General features: G+C 43.7%; 1 protein-coding gene, 1 long non-coding RNA gene and 1 pseudogene across 5 annotated transcripts in view; 2 read left to right on the forward strand and 1 right to left on the reverse strand.

Annotated features, from left to right (window-relative positions):
• Nucleotides 1-3,928, reverse strand: part of LOC105092756 (uncharacterized) — a 182,058-nt gene extending 178,130 nt beyond the window's left edge. For all 4 annotated transcript variants that reach the window (XR_010377542.1, XR_837475.3, XR_004131543.2 and 1 more), the window contains exon 1: nucleotides 2,611-3,928. This is a non-coding gene — a long non-coding RNA (uncharacterized LOC105092756). The remainder of the gene's footprint in view (nucleotides 1-2,610) is intronic.
• LOC105092760 (flavin containing dimethylaniline monoxygenase 4) overlaps nucleotides 1-20,920 on the forward strand; it is a 29,394-nt gene extending 8,474 nt beyond the window's left edge. Inside the window, exons 5-10 of the mRNA XM_010984507.3 lie at nucleotides 9,561-9,703; nucleotides 10,640-10,839; nucleotides 11,913-12,265; nucleotides 14,342-14,411; nucleotides 18,843-19,248; nucleotides 20,533-20,920. Coding sequence (XP_010982809.1) covers nucleotides 9,561-9,703; nucleotides 10,640-10,839; nucleotides 11,913-12,265; nucleotides 14,342-14,411; nucleotides 18,843-19,248; nucleotides 20,533-20,595 — 1,235 coding nt within the window. The 3' untranslated portion in view covers nucleotides 20,596-20,920. The remainder of the gene's footprint in view (nucleotides 1-9,560; nucleotides 9,704-10,639; nucleotides 10,840-11,912; nucleotides 12,266-14,341; nucleotides 14,412-18,842; nucleotides 19,249-20,532) is intronic.
• Nucleotides 20,921-21,622: 702 nt separating this feature from the next.
• On the forward strand, nucleotides 21,623-22,889 carry LOC105092796 (cardiotrophin-2-like; annotated as a pseudogene).
• The last annotated feature ends 1,774 nt before the right edge of the window (nucleotides 22,890-24,663 follow it).

Genomic DNA, 24,663 nt, shown 5'->3' on the forward strand with positions numbered 1-24,663 from the left:
AAAATGAAATCTAAATCTTACAAACATAATATCAAATTAACAAAATATCTTATTTTTAAAAATATCTTAGGGATGGAGGGCGAATTCAACGTATACTTTTGCAAAAAAGCAATACTGTAAATGATGGTTCATCTTCGGGCTTGCCGCTAGTCTGGGGACTAAACACACAAATGGCACAGTGCTAAAGGAATATGTAACCGCCTCTTCTAACAGTGTTTCTGTGGGGAAACGTGTTGTGCCAAACAAGTGATAATTTGGGAATTTAGTGTCTTGTCAGGCTTGTGGTGGCTCATCCTTTACTCCTAACTAACCACCTTCAGTTCCTCTCAGACTGTAACTAAAGAACACTGTTGCAAAAGACCAACAAGAGCCAAGAGGTGAGGATCTCTGTGGCAGCGCAGTGACCAAACTGGCAGAGCTGGTCCCAAAGAAAGAGACTGACTAACTACAAGCTGAAATAGCAAGGTAGTTGGATCATTGTGAGAGCAGACATTTTTACAAACTTTAATGGCCTGGTGAGGCTGGAGAGGGATGATTGCAACAGAAATATTGAAATACCCATCTCTTTTGCCCTAAAACCCAGATATTGGAGAAGGAAGAAACCCACACACACAGATTTCAGAGACTCCTCCTGGGGGTTCTTGGTTCATGATCACACTTTAGAAGGATTGTTACAGGGGGGGAGCAGTACAGACAATCCCAGTTCCCTCTGTGTTTCCCGAGTAGGTGAATGGATATGGTGTAAGCTTTCCAGAGAGTCCTAGTCTGCCACAGTTCCCTCCTGGATAAGTAGCATTTAGCATAATGGTTACGAACAAAGTTCTGGATCCAGACCCTGGGACTAGTTGCATAATCTTGGATAAACATAACCTCTGTAAGCCTCAGCAGGATGGAAATAGGAGTTCCCATCTCAGAGCAGCGACTACGTGAGATCAGCCATGTGAGATACTTAGCACAGTGCAGAGCAGAGGTAAGTGCTCTGTGAGCAGCAGCTACTACTGCTGTGAATCACAACCTTCTGCAAGCTGTTATCTGCCACCTGCGAATTGTTGAGAAGAACCTGCTTCCTAAGAAGCATGCGACTCCCCCAGACTAAGAAGTATTTATCCCTCTTAGTTAAGTTAAAACCCTGGCCTCAGCAGCCATTCCGCCTAGGAGTGCCAGACCCTTCCAGAGCCCACATGGGAATGACGGGATGGGTAACACAAAGTCCAGTTCTGCAGGTCACCCCTCTTCCTTCCCTCTCTCGCTCACAAGTTGTATAAGAGTGACTCTGCACACACATCGCTTGTAATCATTAGTTACAGGTTAGTGATCATGAATGCCTAATTTGATCAGTTATTAACAAGTGTCTTTAACCTTTTGAGCATTGTACACAACTTCAAGCCTGGTCTTCCTCCTCCTAAGGCAGCTGCTGAGCATCTTCCAACACATAATATTAGGAGAATAAATATAAGATGAATAAACCAAAGTACCCCAGAGATACTTGGTGACAAGGCAAACTGAGCCCTATGCTGCCAGCAGAACTTTTTTACCCCTGAATTAGTCATTTTGATTTATCAAATAGATTCTCTTTTGTGGGGGCGGGTAGTAGAGGGTACTGTATTACTGACATAATCGTTAATTCAGACCTACCTACGCATTCTGTACTTTTTCTTGGGTCCCCTGCTCAAATAAGCAATTACAGAGAACCTATTATTTGAAAAGCCCCATGTTAGGTAACATGAAAGATACAAAATCTATGAATCAAGCTTGAGCCCTCAGGGAGCTCGTCTCCAGCCAAACCTCAGAAAATGTCTTGAAGCCCCACTCTCTAATGCATTCAGGGCACGAGCTCCTCCCCCTTCTTGAAATTCTTTCAGTGCTCCCCTTTTCAAATTTCTAATCATCCTTCAACTGTTGTTTTTTTAAAAAAAAAAAAAAATCACCTCCTCCAGGATGCCTCCCCTGGCTCAGTCTAGGCTGATGCCCTATTGAGCCATCTTAACACCTCCTGTTCTGGGAGGCAGGATAGTGTCATGCTTGGGAGCTGAGCTCCAGAGACAGACCCTGACTTCCTGTCCGGGCTCTGCCTCTCACTGTATGGCCTTGGGCAAGTCGCTTAACCTCTCTGTGCCTCACTCTTGGCATTAGTAAAATTGAATCATAATATTATCCACCCTAAGGGGCTACTGTGTGGTTTAAATTAATTAATATGTACAAAGCCCTAAGAAGAGTGTCTGGGACTTGCTAGTGGGGGCTGAATAAACATTTGTTAGCTATTGAATGTTTAACTAGTTCTCACTGGAGTATGAACTCCTTGAGGATAGAGTGCCTTTTACCCTCACATCTCCCAAACCTAAAACCTGAAACAGCACTTGGAGTGCACAGGGTTGAAAGCACATGTAAGGTACAATTATTAACCAACTTTATTTTTCTTGTAATGTCCCTGTAGACCTGATCGGTGGGGCTTGTCCTCCTGCCCCTGGTTGCAATCTCAGGCAGTTCCCACCACTTTTCTGCTCACTCTTAGATAATGGAAAGCCCTCTCATCACTTTAAGTCACCAAAAACTTCTCATCTCTATAACCAAAATGTTCCATCTCATGTAGTAGTAAAAATTTGCAACTACCTGTAACAGTGAAGCTTCTCTCCTCCCTCAGCTGGCACCTGCGTTGTGCTGACAGCTGCAGTGGGAAGAGATGGTGTGCGTGGCTGCTCCCTTCCTCTGCCAGTTCCTCCTCCCGCAGACCCCTTGCCCGGAGCTGCAGTCTCTGACCTTCCAGAACTGGAGTCAGGGGAAGGACAAGAAGTAAAGGGGCAGGAAAGGTCTTTCTTGATGGCACCTGTCGAGAGCTGGCTCTCTCAGGACTTGGGAGTGTTTAAGACCCATGCTTTGTGGGTGCTTTCCTAAGCTCTGCTCCAGAGACCCGCTCCCTTACTGGGGATCTCTCAGTGCTGCCCCTTGTTACAGACCACACCCTCTCGGGCTGGCCGCTTACAAATCCTTAAACCCTAGCTCCTCCCTAGGTCATCTCCGTGCAGATCATCTGTTAAAGTCTCATTGTCAGTGCAGATGGCTACCTTGTGCAAAGTTCCTTTAAATTGGCATCAGACAGCCTCCCTCTTACACGGTCCTCATGAAACATGTATTCCACAGTCAACAGCAGTCAAAAAACTTGCTATGGGTACAGCCACCACCCCTAGCAGCCAGTTCCAGTCAGTCTTTCAAGCGTGGGTCACACACCCGTCTCTGTGCTCTTTAGGTTCCAAGTCAAGGGTCTCCTGGAAGTCCCTTGAATCTGGCTCCATGTCAGAGAGACAGAAAATACAGCAGCACTTTAAATCCTTTGTTGAAAATCTCCAGTGTCCAACCTCTGGTCACTTCAGCTTAAACCCCTGAAAGTGAGTGAGGGGTTAAGGATCACAAAACTGGTCTGCAGACACTTTCCTTGCACGTTCTGCCTAGGTGGTTAATGAGCACCTCCTTGGGAATGTGGCAGCTATTATATTTAGTTTCTAGCTCTGGGGGCCTCAGTTACTGTACGGTAAGAACATGGTAGGTTCCAGGAGACAGTTTCCTTTTTTTACACTAAAATTGCAAACGTGTTTGAAGTATTGGGATGAGAGGCTGTGGGGTCCTCTAACGTGCAGAGCTTCCCTTTCTGATTCTTTGTCAGCGCTTCATCTCACCGTGGACGGGTCTGATGGTCGCCGGCCCCATCGCCGTTGCTTCCTCTGCCACGTCGCATAATTCCATAGCAGCAGCGGTAACAGACCCTTTCCAGTCAGTCCTCAGCAAGGGTCCCTCTGGCTGGCGTCATTCAAGCCAATAGACAGAGTTCGGTTCAGAAGCAAAGGAAAGCTTTATTCTTTGATCCAAAAGTGGAGAGGTGTGAGCTCTCGGCTCTAGAGATTCCGCTCTCCCAGAGAGGCCACGGGCGGGGCTACTTTACAGGGATCTCGTCAGACAGACGGAGTTGGGGGAGGCGGGGTGTTCTCGCGGGGCCGGGCGCAGGCGCACTGCTCCAGCTCCAGGTCGCCGGGCGCAGCGTCTCTGCACACGGCCCGCTGCCGCCATCCTGAATCGCCGTGTTGTGCGCCGGTGCTTCTGCACGTGGGGCCGGAGCTGGGAACTCAGGTCTGAAGGACCGGGGACGAGGCCTCTGCAAGCAGCATCCTGTGAGCAAGTGAAACCAGACTGCGCATGAAAGAAAAGGGAAAAAAAGGTTAAACTTTATTTTATTGCCCAGAATAGGCTCTGTCAGTGACAGATCTCTCCTCTGCATTTTGTCCTGCTCTTCATTCTGGAGGGGCACCGGGGGATGCAGGTCCCTCATCTGTAACTGCTTCCTGCTGACTTCAGGCGCCATCATAACCCCGGGAGGGGAGCAGAACTGCCTTTAGCTGTGTGTGGTTGTCCCCAGGCCTCAGCCTTGACTGTTCGTTCCCTGAGTGACCCACCCCTATTTGTCTAACTTTGTGGAAACAAAAAACAGCAGACAATTTCAGATACATGGCCCAAATATAGGCAACAGAATAATGGTCACAAGTCAAGTTTTTCTCAAAAATGAAGGTGGCTAGATCTTTGGTTCACTGACGTGGCCTGAGCATCCCTGGTCACACTTTGTTTTTCAGAAGAGAAGCTTCAGGTCAGAGAGGTTCACACGAATCAGGGTTTACTGCTGCAGGTTTTTGTTTTTTTTTTTTTTTTTTTCTTTTCACTTGCTTTTTTTTTTTTTTTTTAACTTTTTTTTAAGGTAATTAGGTTTACTTATTTATTTATTTTTTAGAAGCCGTACCGGGGGTCGAACCCAAGACCTCTTACATGCTAAGTATGTGCTCTACCACTTGAGCTATGCCCTCCCCACCTCAATGTTTTCTCTATGGAGGCTGGGGCTCGAGGACCCTCTTCACTCGAGTGTGATGTGCCTCGAGTGACCCTTGCAACTTCAGGGCAGAGTGGGTGGTTAGGATCCCAGGTGGGGTGCATTCCCCTTAGGAGTGAGCTGACTTTGCAGACTGCCTGCGTTCCAGGTTTTTAGGTTCACCCAGTCCCCTGGCCGGAAGGGGTGTAGGGCCAGGTGCATGGGTGCAGGCAGCTCCTGGTCACCATATTCCGTGTGAGCTTTCATGGTCTCTTCCCGCTAGAGGGCATACTTGAGTTGTTCCATATCAAGTTAAGGTGTCCCTTCTCTTGGGCTTGGGGAATGAGTCTACTATATAGGAGTTCACATAGACTTTGATTTATCCCTTGGGGCTAACCACATGCAAAGCAAGGCAATCAGAAGAAACTTAATCCAATTTTCTTAACTTTCCTATCATAGCTTGGCTAAGACCCATTTTAAGGTCTGATTGGATCTTTCTACTTTCCCCAATGATTGGGGTCTCCAGGCTGAATGCAAGGTCCATTTTATGCCCAGGGCATTCATTACCCCTTCATCACTTGAGATACAAATGCAGGACCACTATCGCTTTGTAAGGATCCTAGGAGCCCAAATTTAGGGGTTATTTCTGTTGGTGATGCTTCTACCTACCCAGAAAATGTCTATTAGCATCAAGAGATACCTGCAATTGCCCAGTACTCTCGGCATGACAGTAAAATCAATCTTCCAGCCTTCTCCAGGATATGTCCCTCTGGTCTGAATGGGCCTTACCTGGGGACCTCAGGGAGCCAGGTGGGGGAGGGGGCTGGTGTTGGGGTTATTCATTATGCCAGTGGGGCAGGTCTCAACTATCTGACTGATTATACATTTCATGCCAGGAGTTACCATGACCTCAACTAACCAGTTATATAGGGCTTCCTTCCCGAAGTGGGTTCCTTGACGAGCCTCCCTGATGGCTGGACAAGGTGCAGTTTGGGGAAAGAAGTATTGCCCGTGTTCATTAACTAGCTGCCCACGGCTTCCTCGATCTCTATTGAGGCCCCATTTTCAGGCTTTGTTTAATTCTTTGTGTAGGCTGGGGAATAATTGGATGGATCTGGCCTTCAAGGCATGAGGGATACTTGCCAAGTTACTGGTTTTACGGCCACCCTTTTTGGTAGTTGTGTCCCCTTGTTTCCCTTTATTAATTCTGCATCTCCCTTTTGGTGGCCCCTACAGTGAGTCACTGCCACGGGATTTTTTTGTTTGTTTGGTTTTTTTTTGGTAGTTGTACTGCTTCTAAGAACTTCAGTATGCCTAAGCCATGTTTCCTCTGTGTATTCTCTGCAGTAAGCATACCTCTTTCCTTCCAAACAGCCCTGTGTGCATGTAGGCTGGCATACACATACTGGGAATCTGGGTCAGCATTTAAGATCTCCCCTGTCCTGAGCTTAAAGGGTCAGGTGAGGGCTAGTAGCTTGGCCTTTGGGGCAGAAGTCCCGGGGGGTAGACTTCTTGCTTCTATGACTTGGATCTGAGAGGTTACTGCATATTTTCCCGCCAGACTTTTTCCCTCTCTCATAAAACTGCTCCCGTCTGTGAACCATTCCTCTTCTGAGAGGCTCGCTTCCTAGGTCAGGGCAACTGGTATAGATTGTATACAGTTGTGCTCCAGGTGCCTCCTTTCTGTGGGTAGCAGGGTGGCAGGATTTACCATGTGATAGGTTTTCGTGGTAGCAGCTGGGTTGCCTAAAAGCATAGCCTGAACTTGAATCAACCTTCTGGGGCATAGCCATTCTGTTTCCTTAGAACTTACTAAAGCCTAAACCTGGTGTGTAGTCCATGTAGTGATTGGCTGGCTAAACGCTAACATTTCAGCCTCCTTTAGCAAGGTTGTAGTTGCTACTGTCCGCAGGCAAGGAGGCAGGCCATCTCTTAGTGGTTAATCTAATTGTTTAGAGAAATAAGCAACCACCTGAGTAAGGGGTCCCAGTTTAGAGCTAATACCCCAAGAGCAGTTCCTCTTCTCTCCGGAATGGAAAGGTCAAAGGGTTAAGCTACATCTGGTAGGGCCAAGGCAGGGGCCTGAAGCAATTCCTTTTTCAGTTCTTGAAAGGCCCTTTCACATTTTCAATTCCTTTCAAAAGGATCATCAACATTTTGTTACTGAACCAAACCTGGCCCACTGTTTGCCCACACATGGTAAATCCAATCTACTGACACCGGGTTGTGGTGAAGGCAAGTGCAGTGTTCACTGCAGGGCGCCAAGCAAGGCGTTCAGGGCAGCTAGTGCTTAAGAGGCCCGAACTCCCCGAAGGCTCTCAGGGAAAGGTTTTTAAAGATAAGGTGAGGGAGGGGGCTTGTGGGCTGTGTGATCAGCTTGTGGACATTCTTCTGATTGGTTGGTGGTGAGGTCACCTGGAGTCAACATCATCAGCTTTCTGGTTCCAACCGGTCTGGGGTCTATGTGCTTGTGGGCAGCATACAGTTGACTTCTTTCATCTGGTGTGGGGTTTAGTATGTGCAAAACAGCCCAAAGGATATAGCTCAGAATATTATCTATAGCCCTTGAGGAGGAACTAAAGGTCCTCGGCTTTGTTTAATGGCTAAACTATTGTTATTTTGTCTTGCTTGACTGTTTTCGTTTTGCATTTTCTCAATTTCCTGATTAAATGTACTCTGTGGAACTCGGGGAAGTTTAGGAGACTAAAGTTTTTCTACAGACAAGAGGCAGATGGAGGATATGGCGGGGGCGGGGGTTTGTCCCAGGAAAGCCCCAAAGGCTCGGTTACACTTTCTTTTCACCTTTTTGTACAGAAGCCTAGTTGTTAGGCCCTAGTTAGGGATCCTTTTCCCGGGCTCGCCTCTTGGCTCACGAGGCTGGCTGCTTTCCCTTATCAAACTGAAGGTGACAATGGAGACTGCTATCGTTGACCCCTGGAGGTGGGCAAGGAGGGCAGAAAGTCCTGATGCGACTGCTGCTGCCTCGGACAAGGGTCAAGAGGACAGCGGACAAGGCTGCAGTGGCTCCCTCTTGTCCACAGGTCCCCACTGTCCCTGGGTGTCCAGCACCACAAGAAGGCCAGCCAGTGGTGGCAAGCAGACACGCCTGAGTTTCAGTCTCAGATTCCCAATGGAGGCACATTATGACTCCCTCAAGGGGGCCCAGTCCTGATTACTCTGGGGGCTACAGTGTGTGCGCACCACACCAGGTTCAGGTTGCTGGGCAGAGTTGCTCTGAGTTCAGCAGAAGACAGCAGCTACCCCATCACAGTGAACTCAAAGACCAGAGTCAGTCATCCCCTCTGGAACCTCCCAATGTTTCTGCCAACCTCCCACTAGAGCCAAAGCGAGCCTGGAGCCTTAGTGGGCAGGTGCAGGTGAAAAGGCCACAGTCTGCCTCATCTGAGTCGCCAAAATTTCTTACCCAACATTTTGTGTAGATGCCCAGCAAGGGTCCTCCTGCCAGTGTTGTTTCAGCCGATAGGAGGAGACCAAGTTTGGTTCAGAAGCAGAGGAAAGGCCTTATTCTTTGATCAAAGAATGGAGAGGTGCGAGCTCTGGCTCCAGAGTACCCCTTCTCCCCAACAGGCCAGCAGTGGGGCTGCTTTACAGTCTGTCAGCAGGGAGGGTGGCAGAGCGCTTGTGGGTCGGGCACAGCTGTGCTGCTCACGGCTCCAGATTGCAGTCCCGGGTGCAGCATCTCTGCACATGGCCCACCTGTGCTGAAGTGTCAGGTGCAGCTGTTTTGCCGTAGGAACTCTGGTCTGAAGGGCCTGGTGCAAGGCCTCTGCACACAGCACCCTATGAGCAAGTGAAATTAGACTAAGCACAAAGGAAAAAAACAAAGGTTAGACTTTATTAGCCAGATTCTATTTTTATTTCCCAGGAATTGTTAATGGGCTTTGCCAGTGACATAGCCACCACTGTAAACAGCTCTATGTTTTCACTGTTACTACCATCTTTACTTTATACAAATCCATGATTTCTGTCTTATATATACCAAGGAGACAATTATCCAAAAAAAAAGAGGTGGAATATTTGGTAGCCTTTTCATATACAGTGTATAAATATCATAGTGATACTTCTGTTGACAGAGTGTTAGGAACTTGAAAGATCAATCAGAAACACAAATATAAATAATATAAGAATAAACTATAAATAAGCGACAATATAATAAAACATTAAGCATATAATAAGGCACAAAGCAAATAAGCATGAAGTAACAAACCTAAATCACAAGAATAGTTACTTTTTTTACATGAGAACATGCCACAAAATTTCTCCTTGTAAAAAAGAAAAAACTTTTCATTCAATTTGTAAACATGTTAAATACATCAGTCACATTCTGATAGAATATACCTAACGGGTAAAGTAACATGCAACAATCTACTTCTTGTCTAGGACGTTCAGGGTTATGCATGAGATGTTTCTTATTATTGTCTGCAGCAAGCTTGATTTCCTTAAGCAATTGCTTTAAGAAGGAACATTCATGGAATATAAGTTCTATACTTTTAACAAGGCATGCTGCACTAAATCAATATCTGGCCTGACAGCATCCAATGGGATGGGGAATGATATGCTAGTCCTTCTCCTGCCATTGGCCCCAGGAGCAAAGGGCTACCGTATTTCTGGGACTTCCCTTTTCCCACAGACCCTATACCTGACAACTAGGGAATTATAGCTCCAGATATTTCTGATCCCTTCTTCCCCTCAGGAATCCATAAGTTTAAAGGCCAGATCCTGCACAGTCAAGAGTACAAGATCCCAGAAGGCTTTCAGGGCAAACGCGTCCTAGTGATCGGTCTTGGGAACACTGGAGGGGATGTTGCAGTGGAGCTCAGTCGAACGGCAGCTCAGGTACAGCATCTCTGAATCCCACCCCCTGCATCATTTCTGGTTTCTGGAGAGAGGTATTCAAGATTATGAAACACATGGCCAGTTACTAAGTTATGTGGACACAGGGGTGAGTGAAAAAAACAAAAGAAATTGAAAATCTTTAAATCCTCTCATGATCCTCCCTGAAATATTTAAAAATCCATGCTTTACAATACTGAACCATCTCCAGGAAAGGTCTAGGAAAATTATATGGATACCAGACCACTAGGCATTTTTCAGAGATGCTCCTGAAACAAGACCCAATGGGCAAATGCTCCATCCGCACCAATTATGTTTCTTTTACCCTCTCTCTTTGTAATTCTGGGAGGGAAAAAAAAAAAAAACCACATAAAAATAGAAAGGGAGATTGTTTACTGAACATCTCCAAATTTTTAATTAGGAGTCAGATTCATTCTTTGTTTTAAGATAAAACCCCCCTACTTTGTCCAAGAGGTGTACATAATAATTTAAGAAATTCCAAGCATAAATTCACAAATTAGAAACCTATTCCACTTTACCATAAATTATAGTACAATGATTAGATCTGGAAAGAATAGATTTTTATTTGTTACAGTTAAAATTGCTTCCTCAAAACCTCACTTTAAATCCTGCATTATTTACATGTGAAAAATTGCCAGATCAATACCCCATATCTGCTAGTACTATTATTCTTGATATTAAACAGGATGAAAGGCCTTAACAGAGACATAGATCAGGTCAAAGTGATTTATGAAAACAGTGACAGCAATAGAAGCAGCTAGTCATTTGCAGATCTGGGTGCAAGTTCACCGGTCCTCTGATGTTGTAAGACCAGAAAGTTATAAGATCATTTGAAACATATTGAAGAAAAATACTACAAAATGATAGGGGGCACAAATCTGTTGCACATGTATTTATCCTTCTTGCCTTGCTTTTTAGGTATTTCTCAGTACTAGAACCGGTACCTGGGTTATCAGCCGCTGTTCAGATGGGGGCTACCCGCTTAATATGATGGTTACAAGAAGACACCATAATTTTATTGCACAAGTTCTGCCTTCGTGGGTACTAAAGTGGATTCAAGAGAGGCACATGAATAAAAGATTTGATCATGCGAATTATGGATTAAGTATTACAAAGGGGTATTTATTTTTTTGTTTAGTGGTAAAGTTATTGAATCAATATTTCTCCTTCTATTTTATTCAGAGCTCAAAATGTTCAATAATTGTGACATTGCCTTTGTTTGTCCTGTTCTAAGCTTATTTTCGGAAGACAATGTCCCTCAGTACCACAGCAGTTCTTGAAACAGGAGTGATCTCTGTCTGGTAACAGAAGTAGTAATTCACGAGTCTAGAGGAAAATGAAGGATGAAAACTTTATTTCCAGTTTGAATATCAGGAAATTTAAATAGACCTCAAGGAATCTCAGGGTGGCTGCCATCCACAAATAGAATATTTGCAGCACCAGTGAGTGCAGATGGCCAGCTCTCATTACCCTTTAATAAATTCTGCTCTGGCTGAATGATTAGAGGTATGAATTGCCAATAGGAATTTCTGGAATTCTATATTTTAATACACATCTGTATAGAGCTGCACATTGGGAAGGAAAAGAAAACCTTTGAAATGCATGTAAGGTCATTAAATGTGATTTTTATTATATGCTTGACCCAGATATTTTTATTTGCAAAGAGAGCTTTCAACTTACAAAGAAAATTAATGGCAACAGATGATTTGACATGTAAATTTTATAAAGACATTATGTCTGCTGTGATTAGGTAGAATGATATTCATAATGAAGATATTTATCACTATCAATAAATTCAGATTTTTTTTAATCCAAAAAGTTCCTTGAAATTTCCTCTTTGCTAAATGTCAATCCTTTGAGGCCTGCGTGATATAAGACCCCAAACTGGTTATCATATGGATTGTTTATACTCCATCCCAACATTGCTCCAGGAATTAATTCCAAAAGGTAAAGAATTTAAAGCCCTGGGCAGGAAAGAGTAGGTTTAGTCATCTTCCACATGCCTTCTACTGGGAGCAGGAAAACAAGCATATTATCAAAACACTAAGCCACATAGAACACTTTGAATTAGACATTAGTCAATTCACTCCTTTGGTGTGGTGGATAATTTCCCTGAATTGACTAAATAAATCATTTGCTGAGCGTCTCATAAGTGTAACTACAGTGAATAATTTTCTCCTCTGTGTCAAAGGAAAAAATCAAAAAGAATTGTGAACGATGAGCTGCCAACCTGTATCCTCTGTGGGACAGTCACTGTGAAGACCAGCGTGAAGGAGTTTACAGAAACTTCTGCTCTCTTTGAAGACGGGACAGTGGAAGAAAACATCGACATTGTGATCTTCACTACAGGATACACATTTTCTTTCCCCTTTCTTGAAGAACCTCTCAAAAGCCTTTGTACAAAGAAGATATTCCTTTACAAGCAGGTCTTTCCCTCAAACCTAGAGAGGACAACACTCGCTATCATTGGCTTCATCAGCCTCACAGGCTCCATCTTAGCAGGCACAGAGCTCCAAGCACGATGGGCCACGAGAGTATTCAAAGGTACCTGCAGTCTGTTTAAAGCCCTATGTGACCAAGTGAGTCTTGAAACTAGTGCCTTGAGATTTGGCTAAAATCAAACAAATGTGAGCTAAATTAACATAAAACATGCTTAAAAAATTTTTAATAGAGAATTAATTTTATACATGTGTAATATTATGGTGGGTGTGTTCATGTCACCGATGTGACTGGGGAAAAAGAGGCTTTGGCTTTGTGGATGGGATAAATTTGGACAACAGAATATAATCACAGTTCTCAGATTAACTGAAATTATTAGAAGCTTCGGGATCCTATTCCATTCCACTCAAGTCAAGCTATTTCCTCTTAAGTCTTTCCATTTATTTCCAGCAGTAGAATTTTATATTGCTTCCTGAGAAAGACATCGGAATAATACACACTGTGAATAAACTTGGGACCTAAGGAGATAGTGACTTTTAAGACATGCCCATAAAAACATTGCAGACACTGGACACTAACTGCTGTCAGTTATCACTGTGTGAGCACAGGTGACAGGAGTCTGGGCTACCAGGGTCCAATCCCAACTCTGAAGCTCACTAGCTTTGCAAGGACCTCTTTACTTCTCAGCCCCGTTGCCTATAAAATGGGGATAAGAAAACCTCTTTACAAGGATTTCATAAAATGGATAATGTCCACAAAGCAGTTAGCACACTACTTGACACATAGTAAATGCTTATTAACTGTAGCTGCCTTTCTTACTAATGCTGTTATTATCTCTAGATATTATTATCTGTTCTCTAGAACAGGGCAGGTTTTAGATTTGTGAGCATTTTAAAGAATTGCATTTGTATTATTTAAAAATATAAAAATGAGTCACAGTTGGGCCAATCAGCTGTTCTTTAGCAGAATTTTGCCCCTAATGAATAAAAACAATCATCAATAATTTATAAATAGCATATAATGCAATACTAAGTAGTGTTGACTTCCATCCCACTGTACACATGTAATAGATATCAACCATACTGTACAATGTTCTCCTAAGTGGACAAATATGATATTTGAATTTGAGGGGGTTGAGAGTGGAGGAGAGGAGGTTAATCTCATTTGTTTACATTACAAAAGAAATTCCGCAGCCTTTCATTCAATTATCACAAATGTTTATTTCTTTAAGGACAATTAAAGTGCTTTCACTGCACTTTCCAATTATATTAAAACCACAGAAGACTCTTAAGTACTTGCTTTTTTTTTTTAAGTATTTTATAATGAGCTCAAAAATGCTTATCAGAATGGTAGAGCTGACAAAACAAAACTTGATTAGATCACACCATAAGAGTGATCGCGTGCCTTTCCAGAGAGCCTCCAAGGGACAATCTGGGAGTCACCGAGTGAAGTCTTTCCAGCTTCATACAGAATAAAATGATCCCAGTGGCAAGCACGCTGTAGAACTAAGTCAGATCTTTCTCACGCGGATGGTAACCCCACCCCTGGCATCAGCACTTGGCCACTGACAGGGGCAGGACTGGCCAGAAGAGCAGAGACTGCCTAGGTGGGCTATTGAGAACAAGCACATCCTCATCCTCACGATAACTCAAGCAGACAGAGCCTTTGTGAGACAGAGATTGCCAGGCCCCTTCCATGCCTGAGGCTCCCCATGTAACAAAAGTGATGATGTGCCAAAACAGGGTTATAAAAACAGGGTTAATTTAAGTGATAATATGTAACCAGCTAACAGATTTAATATACACACACACACAATAAAATGTCAATGTATATATACAACATGATATAAATAATACTATGTATAGATATATGTAATGTGTGAGCAGATGAAGAGGGGCAGGTGCTGATGATCAGTGGTGACCAGTGCAGTGACGCAGGCTGAGGGCTGGGCACGGGGCATCTGATCTGTCCTCACAATTCCAGCAGGAGAGTACCCTGGTTAAGTGAATTTGGAGGGGGATTTTACCTCCAGAAAATTACCCTCTGCACTCTAATTCCATTCTGAGCTTTGACCATCACATGTTCTGAGCTTGGAGCAGTGGGAGGACAGAAATGAGAGGGAGGAGAACTCAAAGGAAAAGCCACATGCGACTTCAGCGTTGTTTCTGACTTCTCTCACAGGACTCTGTAAGATACCTCCATCTCAAAAACTGATGGCTGAAGTTGTGAAAAAGGAGCAGCTCATAGAAAGGTATGAAATATAACCTACTGCAGGAAAAACTTACCAATATATTTCATTACAAAAAAAAAAGGCTTTAAATATTTAAAGCCATTTAAGCCATTCGTAGAGAAGCAGTATGGCAGGTTGGAATAATCACATTAGGAGTCAGAAGAATCTGTTTTTAGTCCTAACTCTTCCACCAACGAGATTTATGGCCTTAGACGTGTCCAATGGGGGCACCAGTTCGCCTCAGCAAAACATGGAGGCTGGCCCCTACCAGATGGCAATCCTTTGTTCACTTGCCCCCAGAAACTTACTGTTCTCTCTGCCTGGAATGTTCTCCCTCCACCCAATACCTGCAGGCTCACTCTGCTCAGATATCACCTCATAAGAGAGATGCCTTCTCTGACAACACCAACTGGTCTCATCACTGTCTCTCCCCTTTACCCGCCTTCATATTTCTCCATAGTAACTATTACCACTTGATATATTATATATATAGTTGGCAAGGTTTTTTATAGCCTGCTGATTTCCACTGTTAGAATGTAAGTTCCTTGACAGCAAGGCCTTTGTTCTACTCACTGTTGAACTCCTGGTACCTAGAATGGTGCCTGTCATGTGATAGACACTTAAGATTGATTGATTGATTGAAAGAATGACATTGGCATTATCGTGAACATTTATAAACAACAGAGCCTTCAGATACACTGTGCAGCTGACCCTTGAACAACATGGGTTTGAACTGTGTAGGTCCACTCATCAGCAGATTTTTTTCAACATACTAGAAAAATTTGAGGAGATTTGTGAAAATTTGAAAAAACTCGCAAATTACAAAGCCTAGAAATATTGAAAAAATTAAGGAAAACAGGTGTCATTAATGCGTAAAATATATGTAGATACTATTTTATCATTTACTACCATCAAATATACAAAAATCTATTATAAAGTTTTAAATTTATCAAAACTTGCACTCACACAGACCATACATTTACAATCAAGAGAAATGTAAGCAGATGTAAAGATGCAGCATTAAATCATAACAGCGTAAAATTAACTGTAGTGCACATTGTACTGCTGTAATAACTTCGTGGCCACCTCCTGTCGCTATTGTGCTGAGCTCAGGTGTTTCGAGTATCTGCTTAAAACGCTATGTGATGCTAATCATCTCTGCCTGAGCAGTTCATCTCTCCGGTAAATCTTATATCACAGTAAAATGATCTCTCACAGTTCTCACATATTTTTCATCGTGTTTAGTGCATTACCGTAAACCTTGAATAACACCATGGGACCCAACCAAAATGCCACTAGTGATGCTGGCAGTGCTCCCAAGAAGCAGAAAAAGAGTCATAACATTACAAGGAAAAGTTGAATTGCTTGATATGTACAGTAAATTGAGGTCTGCAGCTATAGTTGCCTCTCATTTTAAGATTAATGAATCCAGTATAAAGACCATTGTAAAAAAAAAAAAAGAAAAAAGAAAATTTGTGAAGCCATCACTGTAGCTATGCCAGCAGGCATGAAAACCTTGCACTTTTTTTATGAAATACCTTTTTATCTTGTATTGAAAATGCAGCTTTTATGTCAGTGCAGGATTGCTGTAAGAAAGGCATTCCTGTAGACTAAAATGATTTGAGAAAAAGTGAAATCGTTAATGACAACTTAAAGCAAAAGGAAGGTGAAGAATTTAAAGCTGAAGAACTCAATGCCAGAAAAGGATGGTTTGATAATTTTAGAAAGACTTTTGGCTTAAAGAAAATGTCAAGATAACAGGAGAAGCAGCTTCTGCTGACCCAAAGGCAGCAGGTGAGTTCCCAGACGTCATTAAGATGAGGAGAAAGAGAGAAAGGATATCTACCTGAACAGATTTTTAATGCAGACTAAAGCACCCTATTCTGGCGGGGTGGGGGGGAATGCCACAAAGGACATGTATTGGTAACGAAGAGAAGTGAGCACCAGGATTCAAGGCAGAAAGAATAGGCTAACTCTTCTGTTGTGTGTAAATGCCGTCGGGTTTATGATCAGGACTGCCCTGGTCTATAAAGCTGCTAACCCCTAAGCCTTGAAGGGAAAAGATAAATACCCACTGCCAGTCTTTTGGTTGTACAAGAAGGCCTGGAACACAAGAACCCTTTTTCTGGATTGGTTACATTGATGTTTTGTCCCTGAAATCAGGAAGTATCTTGCTGGCAAATGACTACATTTTAAAGTTCCTTTGATATTGGACAATGACCCTGGCCACCCAGAACCCCACGATTTCAACACAAGGCATCAAAGTGCTCCATGGAAAGGATTGCCAAAGCTACGGAAGAGAACCCTAATAGAGAGAACCTCATGAAAGTCTGGAAAGATTGCACCACTGAAGATGCCATCATGGTTATAGAAAAAGCCTTGAAAGCCAGCAAGCCTGAAACAATAAATTCCTGCTGGAGAAAACTGTGTCCAAATGTTGTACACGATTTCACCAGATTTGCGAGAGAGCCAATCAAGGAGATCCTGAAGCAGATTGTGGATATGGGAAAAAAAAAAAGTGGGGGATGGGGGAGGTGAGAGGTTTCAAGATATGGATCTCGGAGAAATTCAAGAGCTAATATATACCACACGAGAGGAATTAACAGAAGATGACTTGATGGAGATGAGTTCTTCCGAACCAGCATCAGACGATGAGGAAGAAGATATAGAAGAAGCAGTGCCAGAAAACAAATTGACATTAGACAATCTAGCAGAAGGGTTCCAGTTGATTAAGACTGATTTTGACTTCCTTTATGACGTGGACCCTTCTATTATACAGGCACTGAAACTAAAGCAAATGATGGGAGAGGAATTGGTACCATATAGAAATGTTTTAGAGAAATGAAAAAGGAAAAAAGTCAGACAGAAATTACAATGTATTTCCGTAAAGTTACACCATGTGTGCCTGCCTCTCTTGCCTCCCCTTCCACCTCCTCCACCTCTTCCACCTCTGCCATCCCTGGGACAGGAAGACCGACCCGTCTTCCTCCTCGTCCTCAGCCTACTCACCATGAAGACAACAAGGATGAAGACTCTTATGATGATCCACTTTCCTTTAATGAATAGTAAATCATCATCATGCCATACAGTTAACAGACATGTTGTACATGCGTGCAAGTGTCTTCATATGAACATCTAATAACTACATGGCAAGAACTGTATGAGAAGTTTTTGTCTTATCATAAACATTGCTCAAGTATTTATCATGTAAAAATATCACAAGACTTGTGTTGAAATGGATCGTCCATCCTTACATAGGCATGAGCTGAGTGATATTTGCAGTAATATAAAATTAATAATGTGTTGGTTTTCTATTCTCCAACTTTGCTTTCAAAGAATTACATTACTGTACAGTCTGCCTCTCATATTTGGAAAAACTATCAGCCTATCATCACAGGTAAGTGGAGTTTTTTTTAATGTAACAATGTTTCCAATACTGTATTATGAATATGACTGTAAGACTCTATGCCATAAGAATTTTGTAATGATTCATTCATTCATGCATAGGCCAGGCTGCAGTGAAGCAGTCATATCAATTACGCTAGGCTACAGTAAAGCAATCATATTGCTGCTTCTTAATAATCAATGCATCGCTCATTATGCTTGTAAATAAGCATGAGTTTCTTTTTCACATTATCTTTTCAGTTTTGATATCTAGTGTTAGGAGTACATATAACATCGACAGTGTTTGGTATCATAGAAGACAGTATTGACATAGGTACTGATAGATGATTCGTCTTATAAACAGGTGACATAAACTTATGGTATTGATAAATACAGGACAGTACTGTAAGTGCATTTTCTCTTCCTAATTATTTTCTTAATAATATTTTTTCTAGCTTACTTTATTATAAGAACACAGAAAGTAATCATATAACATACAAACTATATGTTAATCTGCTGTTGATATTGTCACCATGGCTTCTGGTTAACTACTAATAACTAATTAGTATGGTAATTAAGTTTGGGGGAAAACAAAATTTCACATGGATACATGGAGGGGTTGGTACCCCTAACCCCGCCATTGTTCAAGGGTCAACTGTACTTATATCTATGTCATGTTCAGTACTGTTACACCAAGTATGGCCCTCTCAACTCACAATTAACATCAATAAAAACAATTTAGGTGGCCATAAATGTGATGCTTTCTGACTATGTTAATTTATTCAACAACTATTTTATTTGGGCTGATCTGATTACTCTCATATCAAATTCAAGAACCTAAAACATTATCTCAAGCTCCTCTTCCAACTGCCTCCTTTTACCATCTCCTTAACAAAATTAAATACACTCACAAATACCCCATCTAAGTAAACTCCTCTTGTTCTTTCCTTTCCAACACAGAAGAACATTCCCAGCGTGGTTTGAATCTGATAAAAAGAAACAAAATGGTGGGAGGAGCAGTAACTTGTAACTTGAAAATGAAAAGTGATCTGTCTTTTTCCCTGTCAGGGGTTTGATGAAAGATCCCAGTGGAGACAAACTTGACTACATTTCCTACATGGATGACCTCGCTGCATGCATAGGCACGAAGCCCAGTATCCCACTTCTGTTCCTCCAGGATCCCAGGCTAGCTTGGGAAGTTTTCTTTGGACCATGTACTCCTTATCAGTATCGCCTAATGGGCCCTGGAAAATGGGATGGAGCCCGAACGGCCATCCTGACCCAGTGGGACAGGACACTGAAGCCCTTAAGAACTCGAGTAGTTCCTGATTCCTCCAAGCCTGCCTCCAGGTCACATTATCTGAAAGTCTGGGCGGCTCCTATCCTACTCGCCTCCCTTCTACTGATCTGTAAATCTTCGCTTTTTTCGAAATTGGTGCCAGATAAACTACAGGACAGAATTTCCTCTTACCTAGTAAGTATTTGGTGAGGATGAGTCTGATTGATTATGAGCGTTGTGCTAAGTCACAATAATTCTATTTCCAAATTGTTTATTCCCCCTCCCCTCTCCATCCTAACTGCTATCAGCCCAGTTCAGGTCTAATCACCTCTTATCTGAATTATTGTACTGTCTTCCTCTTGAGTCGCAGTACCTGCTTTTTTGCTTCCTTTTCCAACTCACATTCTACTCTGCTACCTACACAGTTACTCTAAAATAAAAAGATTGTCATTGTTTCTTTCCATCAAGATCCTGGTGGTGATAAGACAGTACTCCAAATTAGGTAATTTGTGGAAATTTTAATATCAAGATTATGTCAAATGGTTTGGGCAGAGTGTAGGGAAATCCTACAATTGAATGAAATACTCCCAGACTAGTAACAGTGAGGTGCTCTTACCATCCATAGACCTAATGAGGCAAGGGGAGAAACCAATTATGAATAGGAGAGAGATACCACCTCTCAACAGCTATAACCTTCAGCCGACCAAGAAAGGCAGTCCATGGTGACCCCAGAAGTACAGCGCTGGGAAAGTAAATTGCCTGATCTCATTCTCTTCCCTCCTGCTGATCCTCTGCCCATGCTCCCCAATGGCCTGATCCAACCAAACTCAGAAGGCAAGGTTGCTGACTGTTGTGGCTTGAATTGATATATTCAAGTCCTAACCCCTGGCACTTGTGAATGTAACCTTGCTTAGAAATAGGATCTTTGCAAATGTATATAAGTTAAGATGAGATCATGCTGGAGTAAGGTGAGCTAGATCCAATATGACTTTTTATAAAAGAGGATAAGACACACAGAGATGCAGACACAGTGGAGAATGCCCTGTGAAAACAGGCAGAGAGATTGGAGCCATGCACCTACAAACTAAGGATTGTCATGCAAGCAAACACTGGAAGCTAGGGAGAGACATGGAACAGGTTCCCCCTCAAAATCTCCAAAGGGAAAAACCCTGCCAACAATTCCAGACTCCTAGCCTCCGGAACTGTGAAAGAACAAGCCACCCAGGCTGTGGTCCTTTGTTATGGCAGTCCTAGGATACCAGTAGAACTGATGTCGTCCGTGGAGGTCAGCCTCCTAAGCCACAGAGCAGAGCATAGATGATGGAAGGTGTATATAGAGGGGCAGCCAGAAAGGATCCAATGCAGTCACGTCGCTTTCCATTCAGAAATCCTTCAACGTTCCTCCCTTGATTAGAGATAATAACCCAATTCCTTAGCCTGGGAGAGGAGCGTCTTCATGATCTGAGTCCCTTTGCCCAGGTCACCAGAATCTGGTCCTGCAGCTTCCCCTCCACTTCAAACGCTGCCATCCAGTACTACTAAACTGTGAACTGTGTCCTGCCTCATCACTTCGACACAAGCTGTTGCCTCTGCCGGCCACTCGAATCCACACCTGACTGTCTCTCAAGGGAGAGCTTGATTACCTCCCTCTGTGAAGCCTGCCCTGAATCCCCGAAGCAGAGCTGACTGCCTTTTCGTAGTGAGTACACCCCGTATACCACTGTCATTGCTCTTTTCCTACTGAGGTACACTTTTCTTTTTGTGTCTGTCTCCCAATGAATGGTGAGTTCTTGAGAGAAACCATGTCTTGTTCAGCTAAAACACTGCCTGACACAAAGTGTTGCAAAATAAATATTTGATGACCAAACACTGGTTTCACTGACTGACGTTCCTTTTGTCTCCTCTTCTACTCACATTCTTTTCTTCTGCCAACTCGATGAATTACCTCAGATGACCTCAGCTATGCAAAGGAGCAAGGACAGTCCATCAACAGCTAAGTTTATGAGTAAAAGACAACCCACATGGCAATCAGAATAAATACAACCATACAGCAACTGGGAGCCGTGTGTACTGGTTGAAAGCTCTGACTCTAGAATTCAACCCAGATTATAATCCCAGCTGTGCCTTTAGCTGTGAGGCCTTGGCCAGGTTACTTAGCCTCTCTGAGCCTTAAGTGTCCTCATTTGGAAAATGAGAAGAAATGAATGCTGTTATCTACCTCAAAAGTGAACATTCAGTGAGACAATATAGGGTGTTACTTACACAGTGAATTAACTAGAGCTGAAGAGACTGCGGACCTTTTCAATTGTCTGAATCAAAGGATTTGAAAACTGTTGCCTGGCTCTGTTCCCTGTTGCCTAATCAAAGAGTATAGCCCTTGCTCTCCATGGATTCTCCAGTAGCACTTTCCAAGTAGGATCACTCTTCGGTCCTCATGTCCCCCACCAAACCCTGAGGCCTGTTACCTCCACCATCGCTGCTGCCACCACTATACCAGCCACGTGCTTCTCAGATGGACCCTCCAGGATTCAGCCAGCAAATAATAGCAAAGGAAGAATTATTCTCAATCCTTAGGAGTGGGCCTCCTGATATAATTTGTTCATGTGTCTCTAGGTTTTTACTGACGACATCCTCCAGTAAAAGAAGCACTTAATTCCAAATCTTCGAAACCAACTCAAACTGACCAACAGAAACTGTGTCACTGGAGGACGGAGGAACAAAAAATGCTCGCTCACAGGGTGGGATCTGAATCGGGCAGACAATGATCTGGAAGCAGTCACAACTACACTCCATACCACCAAGGGCCTTTTAGGTTAATTTTACAGTTTACCTGAGGTATGGAGGGCACGTGCTTGGAAACAGTATGTGCATTCCTAAATTAAGATTTATGAGTAGGGAGGTGCCCCAGAACTACCCAGAGAGTGCAGGGAGGAAGGAGCGAAGACAAGAGCATGGGCTGCCCGCTGGCCCTCCGCTGCCTGCTGACCCTGCTGCTGCCACTCCTCACTCCAGGAGCCTCCATGTCCCCAGCTGAGCGCATCAGTCAAGCCTACGACCCAGCACTCTACATGCGGAAGAATACTTCAACAGTGCTGCAGACTTACCTCCAGTGCCAAGGCAGCCCCTTGAGTGACTCTGGCTTCTCAGCCCCAGAGCTCCAGCTCAGCAGCCTGCCTCCTGCCGACATCTCCTTCAAGACCTGGCATGCCCTGGATGATGGGGAACATCTGAGCCGTGTCCAGGGGCCCTTCCTGGCCTTGACCCAGCACCTCCAGCTCATGGGGAACGACCAAAGAGACCCGAACCCTGGCAGTCCCATCCTGCTGGCTCAGCTCGGGGATGCAAGACTCAGGGCTCAAGGCCTGCTGGGCAACATGGCTGCCATCAGGGCTGCCCTGGGTCTGCCCAACCCCCCCAGTGGAGGACACTCCTGGACTTGTCCCCTTCGGGGGCCTCGGCCTTCAAGAAGAAACGTCGAGGCTACATAGTAACCGGGGAATATGGCCACTGGCCAGACCGATCCATGAGGGACTTGGCTCTTCTTAAGGCCAAATACCCCATATAGAGGAGGACTTCTGATCAGAGGCGGCAACACTTCCCCTTTCAGACTCTTTTCTGCCTTGCTCCTTGGCTAGAAGGGAGACACATCCTGTCTAGCAGACAGGGCTTCTGTGACATGGACTTGGGGAAGTTTCCCGGGAGCCAGGCCTCGAGTCCCTATTGCCTGGGCCTTCCTGCCTAGGTCCTATGGCCTCCCTTCCAGGTCTGGTTGGGACTCTATTGGTAGCATCTCATGGGTTACCAGCCCAGGGGCACTGGTTGTCCACTTCCGGGGTGGAAATAAGTGTCTCCTTGAAGAGGCTTCAGGCCCCACTACAGGGAGAGCAAAGTCAGCCTCCCTCCTGGGCTCTCCCGAGACCTTCCCCTCCATGGAATTTCCGGGAGGTCCAGGGGCTGCCTTTTGTCTCTGTCTACCTCGCTTTCTGTATGAATATATGGGCTTTTGAGCAAATAGGCCTCCCTTCTTGCAGTAATTCACTTCCTCCCCTAGTTGACCTCTCTGACTATGGCCACTGTTCCAACTTCCCATCTTAAGGGGCTTCACTCCTGATCAATGGATGTCCAATTCTTGAAAGACTAAGGGCTCATGTCACATATTTCCTGCTCAGACACATCCACTTCTATTCTGCGCTGACAGACTGTATCCCTGGCCTGGGGCTCTCACGAACCTCCTGTCTATACTGTGGCTTTTGGAGATGATGGGGGACCAAGTTGTACCCCAAGGAGCCTACTCTCCTTAAAAGTGTCTCCCCACTTTCAACAACAATATACCAGTAACTTTAGTGTTCTTTTTATTTTTAAACATTTTATTTACAAAAAAACTAACTTATTCTCAGAAATGAAACTTTTTCAGTGGTTAAAAAGAAAAAAAAAAAAGATTTACGAATGGGTAACTAGTCTTGTGAGCATCAGGAATACGTCAGGGAAAGCTTTCATCATTGTTTGGGGACTAACAGAGCATAGAGGCCACCTGGTCCTAATGATTATTAAACAATATCTATTAACTACAAAGCCCTTGACCACAGAGAAATGATTCACTGCCCAGTTCAGTCCTGGGTAGGGTCAGTGAAAGGACAGAAGAAACTGTAAGGGCCCAAGATGGCATCACTTATGCTAACAGCCATACACGTGTCATATGTAAGCTATCTATACCCAAGTTCTTGAGGGAGAGAGCAAAACTGAGATGTTATTATTAGCTCATTATTTTTAGTGTCGCTATTTTTTGGGGGGTGTTAATTTTTAGATGAGAAATCAAAGTCTCATAGATACTAAGTAATTTGCCCTGATTCAACACAGCAAGTAAGAGGCAGAAGAGGGATTTGAACCCAAACAGATATAACCCTAAAGCTCAGGCTGTCTCATTAGTTGCCTTGGGAGGCAACTCTTCTATTCATTCCTTATCACCTCAGTTTGCTCGTCGATGCAGCCCCATGCTGGACACCTCCTCCTCGAGGAAGCCTTTGTCTTCCTGTTCTCTGTTCCTTTCTCTACACTTGCAATAGACTTCTAAACAGTACACTTAACCACATTCCATGACCCCAGTTCTCAAAGAACAAAGGATACCAGCCAAAGGCCACTGCCTATGAATCATTTTAAATGAGAATCAAATTTTCACAGTAAATAGTTGGGGTAGGGGAGGAATCCAGTTTTACCAAGATATCAACTTGAGAAATGAAACCAGAAATTATGAAAATGTTTGCTTTGCCTTTTATTGAACCAAATTTTAAGTATAATTGCAACAATGTGCTAAGGAGAGTTGCCTCATTATCTGGAATTTTATATGACAGCAAAATAAACCATCCTCCACCTCATACATTCTCATAACATTGTACATGGAATTTGATTTCAGGAATCCTCAAATCCTGTTAGTGGAGACACTGGGATCTGCTTTAAGAAACTCAGCCCAGCTGTAGTCTGACCCTGACCAAGTATTTCTGATCAGGTCTTATGCACAGGGAGGAACCAATCAAATGCCTGGCCTGCTGTGTGTGCAGTTCCCTGGGAGAGGTAAGTGGGAGAATCCAGTCTGGGCTCAGGCTTGGGCCTTTG

This window comes from Camelus dromedarius, chromosome 23, assembly GCF_036321535.1.
Source record: "Camelus dromedarius isolate mCamDro1 chromosome 23, mCamDro1.pat, whole genome shotgun sequence".
NCBI lineage: Eukaryota > Metazoa > Chordata > Mammalia > Artiodactyla > Camelidae > Camelus > Camelus dromedarius.